Source organism: Protopterus annectens, chromosome 15.part0 (genome assembly GCF_019279795.1).
Source record: "Protopterus annectens isolate FY-2018-M chromosome 15.part0, PAN1.0, whole genome shotgun sequence".
Classification (NCBI taxonomy): Eukaryota; Metazoa; Chordata; order Ceratodontiformes; family Protopteridae; genus Protopterus; species Protopterus annectens.
Window position 1 is genome coordinate 262550158 of NC_056749.1, and position 13420 is coordinate 262563577.

The window sequence follows — 13420 nt, forward strand, 5'->3', positions numbered from 1 at the left end:
AATGTTATAAAACAGTTTGTGTCATAATGTAGGGAAACATGGCTGTGGTACAGCACATAAAAAGGTGAAGTACCTGGCCTTTTTAGCACTACAAATGTAAATATGAATGAGATGCCATGGAGGTAATGAGTGTCAGGCTCATTAGCCCAGTTTAACAGGGTGGAGTCTCTGTAAGGGCAATGACATGTACAAAACAAAAAATTCCATACGCAGGAAAAATAAAGGAAAAGCTCTTGCAGGGATTTTGGATTCTCTCTACAAGCAAAAAAAGAGACTACTATATATTCACTACGAACAAAAATACAGATAACAGAAAACACCAAGTCCTTGTTGGTGACACTGAGTGCCAACTGATTACAAAGGTTAAGTATTAGACATTACAGGCCCCATGAAAACTGACAGGTTAACAGTACTGCAGGTGGCAATATCAATTAGGTTTGGATGGTTCATGTTTCAGTAGAGAGACTTGTAGAACATAAAAAGGAATATTATCCAAATCATCATGTGGTTCACTGATCTCTGGTGAACTGCAAGCTACCTACTGAGTGTACACAGGAAGAACCTGAGTGTATTCCATTATTAGAAAAGATGGAATTCTGGTTTTACGGACATTGATAAAACTAAAAAATTCATTAGGGCAACAGATATGGAAAAGTGGTGGCAAAAGTACTGGCTATCTACAGAAAACATCTACAGTTGTTCCTACACCAAATGCAAATTGATAAGTAGGCACAGGGGCTTCAATGTAGAAGCACTATGAAAAAGTATTCAGGAAGACATGATGGTGCTCAAGTACACCAACAAAAGAATGATGTGGGTTTGGCACAACAGACTGATGATGCTGTCTAAAAATTAGAATTCCCTTTGTCATATTTGTTACATTAGGGTAATCACCATGTATTTACAAGCATTTAGTGTGCAGTGTGAGAACATTTGCATACCCCTTTGACTATAAAGATTATTTGACTGACTTAAGTCAGGCTTATGACATGTAAGAGAGATCGGGGGCAACAGAAGGGGGAAAAAGGTGTGCCAGTATCTGGGTACCAAAAAGGTAAAATAAAAGAAGCAAAAGTAACAGTTGTCCCGACTCCAAAAAAAGAACTAAGTTTTTGAGGTATGATGCAGGTAAACCTGAAAATGTTAGCATGCCACCAATTCAATTGAAACTTGGACAACTGGATACGCAACAGGAAATTCATCCATCGTTTGGCACCTACAGTATGTCTCTAATGGACACAGGCAACCTGTAAGTGGGTCATCTCCCAGACCCCTGCTTACTCTCATCAACGGTACCAGAATTTCAGTGTTGGAATGCATGCCTAGGCTTATAACGGGCCCTTGCGGGCATTAGTCTAGTAAACGACTATGAACCTATGAAGTGAAGGAAAAAGAAAAGAGGTATGCCTCTACAACTGCATTCTAGTATGCTAGTTGACTTAAATGGACCACAGTTCATGATAAATCAAAAAGGGGTATTAAAAATGTAAAAAAAACGTGAAATTAACACATTTTCTTGTTTTTTTTTATACTGATCTGTTATGGTGAAAAAATGCTTATTTTCACTTATATGTACTGATATGATAAAATAACCAATGCACTCCTTAAGTGTTAATCATAGATTTTACAGTTAGTGTCAAAAGTCAACACTTCTAGTGCTGTTTACTTCAAACTACTTTAAGACTGGGCTGCACATACATGTAAAAGTCATCTTTGTTGGTATAAATATACAATAAGTATGCTGAAAGTATGGAGAGAAAAAAACAATTTCAGTGTTTCAAAGACTATTAAAGACCTCATAAGAGATCACTACTAGCCATATTCCATAAAAGGAAGGAGTCAGGAAAATCCTGTCACTATGCCACTGACTCATTTTTTTCCAGTTAATCTCACCTCCCTAGGTAAAAAGATTCAACTTCCTACTGCTGAGGTCTTAGACTAATTTTGTTTTCATATCATTTCAATATAACAGATTATTCCTTGTGATGTCCTCTTTTGAAACTGACGTACTGAAAATATATTCAATCTCTTGGTTCTTGATGCATTTTGATACCCACATCAAGTCTCCTCTAATAATTCTGTATCAAACTGAAAAGTTTGATGACCTTACTCTTCCTTCATACCTCACTAATTTTCACCCACCTTACCTTCATAGTAAACTTGTGTTCTTTCCAGCTTTTTAATTACGGTTTGTTAATAAACACAGAAAACTCCACATTCCATGACAGATATTCTAAATTGGTCCTTACACTGAATTCTCTAAAGTATTTCCTCATTTGTCTTCTTTTCAGGAACATTTTAAATTTCTTTCACATGACCACCACAGCTCAACTTTTTTTTTTTTTTTTTTAATTTACCTTAACTGCAAATCCTTAAACACATCACATTCCTCAAAGCAATGACTGCCAAAAAAGTAGTGATATGCAGGATTCATTATGCCCAAGTGCAGTTCTCCACATCTGGTGCAATTAAACTTACCCCATTCAATTGTACCCATTTATGGAGTTTCTCCATGTAATGTTGTATAATGCTCTAACAATCCATTGACAAGAACCCTGTAATTTTCACATCTGTGAATCTCTCGATAAAGCAACTTCAACATGATGGGAATATAAACGTAAATTAGGAATGGTTTCAACACTGAACCTTGGGGCACACTTCTTTCATATTCCTTTGATTCAACTATGCACTGAACCTCATCTTCTCTCCCACTTGTGTAATTTTAATCCAAAGCACTGCATATGAAATCTCCACCCTCAACTCTGTAAAATTCAATATGGTACACAATCAAAAATATACCTACAGGAATACTACCAAGTAAATGTGTCACATCACAATATCATTAAGGACAGTTATTGTACATCTTCCTTTAGAAAAAAAAACGTGCTGAAATGTATCAGCATAACCATTATACTCTTGAGATTCAATGAAATTTAATACCCTATCAAAACATTTATCTATCAAGCTTGTTAGTCTAACCCGTTGTCAACAGGGTCCATCCTTTGTGAATAGACATATATTTTTACAGAGTAGGAATGCCACCAGACTAACACAGAAAGGTAACCAACAGTCAAACCTACACTTTATATTAAATAAAAAGAACCCATTTAACCTATCTTGCGCACAGGCTTTATCCCTTTTGATGTAACTTGAGGATTTCTTAATCTCATCTTTTATAACTAGAAGACATTCTTCACTGGGGCAAAAGAATCAGGAGCTTTCCCATTCTGAATTTTGATGTCCCCAGTAATTTATACAGATTATGATTCTGGTAAAATCAGCTGCTAGTTGCTAGACTGCTGTCTCATCATAAGCAATCCTAACAGTGATTTTCTGGTCATTACCACAATGCTACATATATATTAAGCAGAACTTATCCATCACTCTGATAATTCTTTTCCCCCCATTACTCTTGAAATACCCTTCACACAGCTTCACAATGACCATGAGCTTTCAGAAGCAGATATTTAAAAGTGAACCATGAACTTGGAGCCTGTATCTAGTTTCATTCATTCAAAAAAAAAAAGTAGTCTTAGAACTACCTAACTGAAACAATGAAATTCTGAAGTAATTGTGACAGTCAAGTTTATCACACTGGTGCACAGTATGCCTGATACTATGATGAAAAAGGATTAATGCAGTGAAAATGAACATTCAAGTTAACTTGGAGATGAAAACAAAAGCCTTGTAGAAATTTTAGTCAAAGATCCAGCCATCTCACCAGTAAAGAACAAGGGAGTGAAGCCATGAAAACCTAAGAATGGCAAGTCATCAGTTTGGGGAATTTGACTGGACAACCCCCCCACCAAAAAGAAAAATGCGCACACAAAAAAAATTCATCCTGTAAAAATACACACTGGCAGACAGTTTCCTACCTGCAGGCAGTGGGCCAGATTACAGTAAGCATCAGGAAAATCTGGCTTCAGTTTAAGAGCAGTTCTGTACGAGGCAATAGCTTCTGGGATATTTCCGGAGTCCTGTTACAAGAAATGATCAGTACTGGTTAATAAAGTTTAATGATTAAAAAAAATGAATCTTGATTGGTAAAACAGTTTTGAAATTACCTTGTGAATTGAAGCAAGATTACTGTGGGCATCAGCAAACGCTGGATTAATCTGAATAGCACGGGTGTAACACTGTAATGCTCCTTGAACATCCTGCATTTCCTTAAGTGTGTTTCCCATATTGGAATATGCATCAGCAAAAGTAGGACTTATCCTGTAATTAAAATAAGCATCAGTACATCTTCCTGGTACCTGTATATTTTCTTTCACTGACATAATATAACATCTATAAAGACACTAGCAATCTCCCTTGCTGACAGAATTGACAACTTCACCAGTTTCTCTTAGTCAGTGTTTAACTAACCTAAGGACTGTACTTGAAACAAAGCAGGCAATAGTCATACACCTGAAACAAAGCAGGCAACAGTCTTAACACTAAACCCACAAACTACCACTGTATTCACGGTTTAATGAAGCTGCTACACAATTTCCAAATAGTCAGCTACCATCTTAAGTGGGTAGCCTCTTTTCCTTCAGATTCAGTTTTTGCAAATGAGTCAGTACTTCAGAGGACAAATTAAGCTGCCTTGCAAGCATCTGCTTTACTCTGCTGTACCTTAAACAATTTTTTGCACATGCCTCCAGTCACTTTCTAGTATGACAGGATGGCTTCCTACTCAAGATCCAACCTATTAGCTATTACATTTTGTTTTCATTCACCAGCTGAACCCTCAGCTTCTCAACCTTCTGTGAAGTGGAAACCAAATACCAAAACCTTTGACTACTTTTAAACAGTTCTCTTATCTAATGCACTGATCGCAGTTCTACAGCAATATTCCAACTGTTTATCCTTTGATTCGACTCTTCTGCTTTTTACAGCTTGTGAATACTACAAACAAGCAAGCTCCTCCATTACCCATAATGCTCTAGTCCTCCTCCATACCTCAGATCTTGTTTGCTGCCCTTTGCCAATTAAAGCAAAAAATAATGGTTACATGAGAAACCACTATCCGGAGCTGAAAAACAGGAAGTAGTTATGTACCTACCATAACGTTCCATGTTCGTTATCTTCATCTCGCCTTCTTTCTTGCTGTTTGGGATCAGAGCCGAGCCTCTGCTCTGACTGCCATCTTCAATAGCTCGAGAGCAGTTTACTGGCTCGAGGCTACCCCTTATCACATAATGCCTAGCAATCGCTACCCAGATCTCATTTGAAATAGCTAAACCAGACATAAGAGAAAAAACAGTTAACAAAAAGCTGGTTGTTCCCAACATTCCCAACATTCTAATATCTAGAATAGTTTAGGAAGACCTGGCCAGAAGAATATCAATAAAAGAATACTCAGCCAGTGAAAAAAGGAACTCCTCTCAATCCACTAGGGCGGGGGATGGAGGGAGGGACACAAGAAAGAAGGCGAGATGAAGACAACCAACATGGAATATTATGGTAGGTACATAACTTCTTAATGTTAAGTGGTCTATCTCGCCTTCATTCTTGCTATTTGGGACAGCGTCCCTAGCACCTAATACACTGGGTGGCTCAGTGGAACAGACTTCAGAACAGTGGAACCAAAGTCAGCTCTGCTCCAGGAGACCATATCCACCTTGTAATGAGAGATAAAGGTATGAGGGTTTGCCCATGTGGCAGCTGCACAGATGGAATCCATGGGCAACCTAGACTGAAAGGCTACAGAGGTAGCTACACCCTAGTAGAATGACCTTTTGGTTTAATTGGTAACTCTGTTCCCTAACTGATAAATAAAAGCAAGTGTGGAACAACCATCTGGATAAGGTCACCTTGGAAACTGGGAGACCTTGTCTGCTTAAGGCATAAGAAAGGAATAACTGGTCTGACTTCCTTATTTCTTTAGTTCTCTGCAGGTAAAAACGCAACTGTCTATGAACGTCAAATTGAAGTTTGTACTCTGCCTTGTTGCTATGATTTGGGAAGAACACAGGGAGATCTATACATTAGTTTAAATTATTTTCTGAGCAGACTTCAGGAAGAAATGAAGGATTAGTCCTCAGAGCAACTCTGTCCTTGTGAAACACCAGGTAGGGAGGACAAACACACAGTGCCTGGAGTTTTGAGACACGCCTAGCTGAAGTGATAGCTACCAGAAAGTCTCTTCCAAGATAGAAACTTGGAGCAGGAAGCTGCTGGTTCACAAGGGGGCAGAATTAAAGAAGTTAAGACTAAATTAAGGTCCCAAGGGGGAGGAGGATCTCTCACTGGAGGTCTAAGAAGAGATGTTCCTCTCAAAAAAGCTTTACAGAGCTTATGAGACAATGTTAGAATTTGACCAACTAATATGAAAATGAGAAATGGCTGCTAATTGTACCCTAATCGCAGCGGAAGCGGCCCCGGACTGAAACAGTTGTGCCAGGAACTCCAGAATTTCGTGGAGTGGGGCTGAGAAGGGATCCACATTCCTAGACTCTGGCCAACAAGAAAAATGTTTCCATTTGCTAGCATAAGTTTTTCTCGTTGTAGACTTGTGAGAGGAGACTATAATCTCACATACTGCTGGGAAGCCTGGCTAAGGTTGGAAGTGGAGCAACCAAGCTGTGAGCTGGAGGAGTTTGGAGGGATTGATGCAACCCGCTTGACTGATAAATCAGGAGATCTGGAATTGGGTCCAGAGTCCAGGGTTGATCGAGAAGGTAATGGTGCAGGAATGGGAACCATATCTGTGGAGGCCAGTAGGGGGCAATGAGGATCATTTTGCAACCCAACGATTTTGCTTTCTGTATGAGTTTTGGTATCAGGAGAAATGGAGGAAAAGCATAAAGAAGTCCCTAAGGCTAATCGTGGACTAGAGCGTCTCTGGGTATGTGACCTGGAAGGGGAAGATGGGAGAAGTAGTTGCTGCATTTGTTGTTGAAGGGGGTGGCAAAAAGATCGCAGCAAGGCTGTCCCCATTTGCAGAAAATAAGATCCGCAACTTCCTGATTCAGAGACCACGCATGAGGCATGAGGATAGCTCTGCTGAGCCTGTCCGCTATGACGTTGGATCTCCCAAGGATGTGCATCACGATCAGAAAACGTTGGGAGGAAATCACCCACTGCCAAAGTCTGAGTGCTTCTCGACACAGGGGGTAGGATCTGGTTTCGCCCTGCTTGCTGATGTACCACAACAATGGCATGTCTGTTTGAATTGCAATGGTCCCGGAAGGGAGAGCGAGTCCTGAAGTGCTTGCAACGCTAGGAGCATGGCTCTCATTTTTAGAACATTTATATGCAGATGGTACTCGTGAGGTTGCCAAGTGCCTTGGACTGCCCTGCCCAGAAAATGCCCCCCCCCCCCTATCAGGGAGGAATCTGTCGTCACTGTGGTTACTGGGGGTTTGTATGAAAGGTCTTCCCCGAGTAACTAATGGAGAGACCCATCCACCAAGAAAGGTGCCTTTTGCATGCCCCCGAGATAAGGATCATGTGAGACATGGGTAGCATTTGGAAGGACCACTGTGTGAAAAGAAGCCACTGAAGAATTCTGATGTGGAAGCGCACTAGTGGGATTAGAAGAATGGCGGCTGCCATGGAGCCCTGAGTTTGAAGGACATACCTGACTTGGATCCTTTTGCTCTGCATTAGAATTTGCACTTGCTGGCGAACTGTGGACACTCTTTCTAGTGGTAACCTTGCAAACATATCCCTTGTGTTTAAGTTTGCTCCTATGTAAGTGATAGATTGACAGGGCAACAAAGCAGATTTTTCAAAATTTATTGTAATACCTAGTTGGGTGCAGGAAGTGATTATATAATCCCGCACTTGTAGGAGTTGATGCCTGGTGGTAGCAGTGAGGAGCCAAGTCTAGATATGGAAACACCTGGAATCCTTGACTTCTCAGGTGAGCTGTGACCACTGCCACACACTTGGTGAACACCTGGGGGCTGTGGTGAGCCATGACCACTGCCATACACTTGGTGAACACCCTGGGGGCTGTGGTGAGACCAAAGGGCAGAGCTCTGAACTGGTAATGACTGGCCTCCACCCGAAAGCAGAGAAATCTCCTGGAGCGTGTCCATCTTTATATGGTAGTACGCGTCCTGAAGATCTATAGAGCACATCCAATTGTCCTGGCACAGAAAGGGTAGAATGGGCTGTAGCGTGACCATCCGAAACTTTGTTCTTTGTACAGACTTGTTTAGTCTGCTGAGATCCAGAATTGGTCTCCAGTCCCCAGTCTTTTTTGGTACCAAAAAGTACCTTGAGTAAGTTCCGGATCCGTGATGGTCTACGGGGACTTCCTGGATGGCTCTTCTTTCTAGGAGTTTTGAAACTTCTATTACTGTTTGGTCCTTCAGATTGGGTGGCACATCTGTAAGGATTTTCTTTGACTAAGGGGGGTTGATGGAAGGGAATTTTGTAACCTCTGGATATAATGGACCGTACCCATCTGTCTGTTAAATTTAGCCAGGATTTTGGGTACAGTGAAAGTCTTCCCCCAATTGCCTCCAGAGGTGAGCAGCCAGGCAACCCTTCAGGGATGCTGGAAGGGCTTATCAGAGAAGGATTCTCTGTTGCCCTGGTTCTGCAGACCACCTCTGCCACGAGGGCGGCGCCTATTATTATCGTTTCCCCCTCTGCCTCTGGAGGAAAAATCATTACGTGTGTCAGGCAAAGCTCCCTGAGATTTACGGAACCACATTTTCCCACTCTTCTGACCCTTGGGGTAAAGGTCTAGAGGGAATCAAAAAATGGACTCCCATGACAGAGAGTCTTGCCTTCTTGCTCACACCTAGTCAACGTGTCTTTCACCTGTGGCCCAAAGAGAAAGGAGCCATCAAAGGGGGTATTGGTGAAGGACGCTCGAAAGGGTTCCGCAAAGTGACACAGCCGCATCCACGCATGCTTCCTGAGGGCTACACCCGTGCCCGCGGCTCTTACTCCGACTGCATAGGAAATGAGCCTCATGGAGGAGTTAACTATAGAATTAAGCGTCGCTAGCTGGGAAGCTACTTTGGCTTGTGCTCCCTCAGCTGTAGGATCTTGAAGGGTATCTCCAGTCTCTAAGGAGATCCCTTTGAAGTAGAGTAAAATGACAGTTCAGTGACCGCATGGAGAAGGTCGCTGAAGCAAACATTCGCTTTCCGTACCTGTCCATCGTCCTAAACTCCTTGTTAGGGGGATGAACAGATGAAGAGGTCTGTGGTAGCTCTTTTTTGGTGGCTGCTGCTACCAGCATGGCATCAACGGGCACACCCTTAGAAAGGAATTGCTTATCCTGGGAGGCTGTAATAAATTTACTAGGTCTCCTCGGAGTTGGTTCCACTGCTTCTGGAGCTGACCAAGCCTTACGAGCCACTACGGACAGAAGTGGGTCGAAATGTGGAGAAACCCAGGAGGTGGAAGGTCGGGAACAGAAAGCATCCAGGAATACAGACTCATCCTTGGTAGGGGTAGGGGATTCCAGTTCCCACTCTGCCTAAGCATTTCCAGGATGTCAGAGATGGAAACATCTTCAGAGGGAGATCTCGTGGACCCTTCCGATTCATCTAAATCTGTATCAGAAGTGACAGACTCAGGGGAGTCAATGTGCTTCCTCTTGCACTTCCTCTTCTGAGGGGGCTTCTCTGAGTGATCAGGGGAGTCCTAGGAAGAAGAGGAAACACCCAACGGGGTGTCCTGGAGCCTTGGTTCCCCAAGCTTGGGGTCTGGAGGAGGAGCACAGGTTGGCACAGACACTACAGGGGACAGAGCTGGTGGGGCCAGTAGTGGAGCTGACTCGGGGGACAGCACACTCATGACCTCAAAGGCGTCCCTGTCTCAAGGCAAAGAAAGCTCCGGTTCCGAAGAAATAGGAATCTTTCTCCACGCCGAGGGGGACAGCTCCAAGGCCGATGTTGGAGCTGAGCTCACTTTCGCCGATGCTCAGAGAGGGAGAATGGGGTCGGACAAGGGTCCGATGCCACTCGCCCCCTTGGAGCTGACGAGGGAGCCTCGGCATCCAGATCCCTCGATGGAAGGTACCATGTCGGAACCTTAGGAGATATGGTTATCAGAGCCAACAGTTCCACTACTCGAACCCCAACGAACTCCGGCTCCGAACTCATTGGAGTCAGAGGAGGAACATCAAGTGAAGTGGACGGAGCAGATACCTGTTGAGGAGGGCTGGACAATAATTTAGTTAGTTCCTGCGACTTTAGCAACCTACTGACTACTCTCTCCAGATAGTGATCTGACAGCCTAGAGGATCGAGAGGAGTGCGGATCGGTGGCTACATTCGCTTTGAAGTAATGGAGACAGAGGAGCCGAATGCACCGACTCTAAGGAAGGGGACCTCAGCCTCTTGTGGATCCACGACTGCTCCGAAGCCTCTGATGGAGCCGACGGGGAGGTGGTCTTGTCGGCGCCAGCCAGAACCGACTTAGAAGGTAAATCATGCACAGGAGTCGGATCAGAGGGTGGAGCAGACGGCTTAAAAGATTTGGGGGATTTCACTGGCTATGAACTTTTTTGCCGCTGAATCATGGGGTTTTAACAGACCCCTAAGAATCAGTTTATTCTTACGCTCCTGCAAGACTCTTGGACTAAAAGCATGGCAAATAGAACAAGAGTCCTGCAGGTGAACAGCACCCAAACAGTAGACGCAACTAGTGTGCCCATCTGTCAGACATTTTCTGACAGCATGAGTTGCACTTGAATCCAGAAACCTTAGCTTCCTTAGACATGACTGTACCAAGAAGGGAAAACAAAGTAAGTAAATACAGAAAAAAAACAGTACTACACTAGACAAAACACACCAGTACTATCTATAACAATGAAGGAAATCTAAGATAAAATATAATTAAATATTATTTTATATATATATATATATATATATATATATATATATATATTTTTTTTTTTTTTTTTTTTTACAAAAAGGGAAAAAAGTAGGAGAGCCTCTAAGTTAAATGGCTAACCTAGGGATAGGGGAGGGGCGGAGAACTCTCTAACTTAAACGAGTTCTGTCAAAAAAGGCAGAGACTATAGAAAATATAACTACAGCACGTATAAGTAACTAAATAGAAAGGATACTAGAAAATTCAAATTCTAAGGAAAGTTTACACAAAAAGTTATACGAGGCTGAGCCACAAAAACGACAGCCTCGCAGATGAAGTGGCAAGAGAGATCTGGGTAGCCATCACTAGGCATTATGGGATAGGGGGTAGCCTAGAGCCAGTAAACAGCTCTCGAGCTATTGAAGATGGCAGAGTCGGAGCAGAGGATTGGCTCCGATCCCAAACAGCAAGAATGAAGGCGAGATAGACAACTTAACATCTTTAGTTCCCATAGTATCTACTCATTCATCCAGAAGTCAAACAAAAGGTAGGAGGTTAGAGGTAGAGAGGATTTGAAGAATGAAAATGGATAACACAGATGGCACATTAACAGATGGCACATTATGGCATACATGAATTCTTTTTACAATGTTGTAATTTTCATTTGTTTTTCAAAATGTGGGGCACAGTTCCCCGCTACCTGAATTCCATGTTGACTTTAAGGATATTCCTGAGTACTGTTGAGCTGAAGGCTGCTCTTCTCCTAAAGCGCTGATCAACTTCGTAATAAGTAATAGAAGTATAAGGATTAGTCCAAGTAGCTGCAGCACAAATATCCACGGACAATCTGGACAGAAATACTGAAGAGGTTGCTATGGACCTGGCTAAATGAGCCCTCAACATTTTTGGAAAAGATAAACCCAATTTGTTGTAGACAAAGGAAATACATATCAGTTAGCCACTTAGCTAATATTACTTTGGTAACTGGCTTTCCCAATCTGGATTCTGAAAAGTAAACAACTGATCCGATTTTCTGAATTTTTCATTTCTATGCAGACAGAAACATAACAGTCTGAATTTCCAACAAGTGTAAAACGTATTCCAAATTACTCAAGAAATTTGTGGGGAAAAACAGGGAAAATTATTAATGTTGGGTCTTGACACCACCTCAGGAAGAAAGGTTGGACTGGTTCGTAAGAACACCCTATCTTTATGATTAACTAAACAAGTTTAGAAGATAAGGCTTTAAGTTCTGAAACCCTCCTAGACAATGTTATGGCTATCAAAAATATAGTTTAAGTCAAAAACTTTAATTCACACGTTGCAGCTGGTTCAAATGGTAACTTGAGTCAAGGCTTGTAAAACTAAACTCACATCCCACGGTGGAGTAGGATCTTTAAAAGGGGGGGGGTCACAGTAAATAGGTTCCTTTTATAAATGCCTTACAAAGTCGTGAGGAAGCTAAGATAGAACTGTCAACTCCTATAGAAAAACAAAAAAATGGCAGCTAATTTTACTTTAACCCCTGACGAACTAGCCCCTTCATTAAAATAGTACCAAAACTTTAAAACTGTGGGTAGTGGCTCTGAAATGGGGTTGATGTCTTTCTGATGTGCCCCAAAAAAAGAAGTTATGTACCTACCGTAACGTTCCATGTTTGTTGCCCTTCATCTCGCCTTCCTTCTTGCTGGTTGGGTTCGGAGCCAATCCTCTGCTCCGACTCTGCTGATTTATAGCTCGAGAGCTTTTACTGGCTCGAGGCTAACCCCTACCCCAACATGACTAGCAGTAGCTACCCAGATCTCATTTGTATTAGCCCACACTAGACATACATAGTAAGAAAATTTTCTTACTAAGCTCCTAAGCATTTAAGATAGGAAGAAAAGAGGAACAAAACAAGGAATGGTTAACCAACCTAGTATGTCAGCAGGAAACTCAGTGTAACCAATAAAGGAACTCCTCTCGAACCTCCAGAAAAGGGGGGGGGGGACAAAAGAAGGAAAGCAAGATGAAGGACAATAAACATGGAACATTACGGTAGGTACATAACATCTTTATATTATGTTGTCCCATCTTGCCTTCATTCTTACTGGTTGGGACCACTTCCCCAGCACCTGGTTCTTGGGATGACTCACGAACAAACTTCAGGACCGTGGAACCAAAGGATGCCCTATTCTGGGAGACCACATCCTCTTTGCAATGAGTGACAAAGGTGTGAGGATTTGCCCATGTTGCTGCTGCACAGACAATCTAAAGGCAATCTGGCTTGGAAGGCAACAGAGGTGAAGCATGAGGATAGCCCTGCTGAGCCTGTTTGCTATAGTGTTGGATTTCCCAGAAATGTGCGTCCAAATTAGAAAACGTTGGAAATACATCGCCCATTACCATACTCGAGCTGCCTCCCAATACATGGGGTAAGATCTGGTACCACCCTGCTTGTTTATGTACCATACCACTGACATACTGTCATTCTGAATTGCAATGGTCCCGGCAGGTAGGGAGACTAAGTGCTTGCATCTCATCTCTAGAACACTGACATGCAAATGGTACTTGCGAGGTTGCCACAATCCTTGGACAGTGTCACTGATGGTGCCCCCCACCCTATCTGGGAAGCGTCCGTGGTCACTGTGGCTACAGGACGGGGGTCT

At 42.5% G+C, this 13420-nt stretch overlaps 1 protein-coding gene across 1 annotated transcript in view; it reads right to left on the reverse strand.

Annotated features, from left to right (window-relative positions):
• The window catches only part of OGT (O-linked N-acetylglucosamine (GlcNAc) transferase), a 2411396-nt gene that overhangs the window by 1305040 nt on the left and 1092936 nt on the right, over positions 1 to 13420 (reverse strand). The window contains exons 10-11 of the mRNA XM_044057256.1: positions 4065 to 4218; positions 3876 to 3977 (exon numbers count right to left, since the gene is read on the reverse strand). Coding sequence (XP_043913191.1) covers positions 3876 to 3977; positions 4065 to 4218 — 256 coding nt within the window. The remainder of the gene's footprint in view (positions 1 to 3875; positions 3978 to 4064; positions 4219 to 13420) is intronic.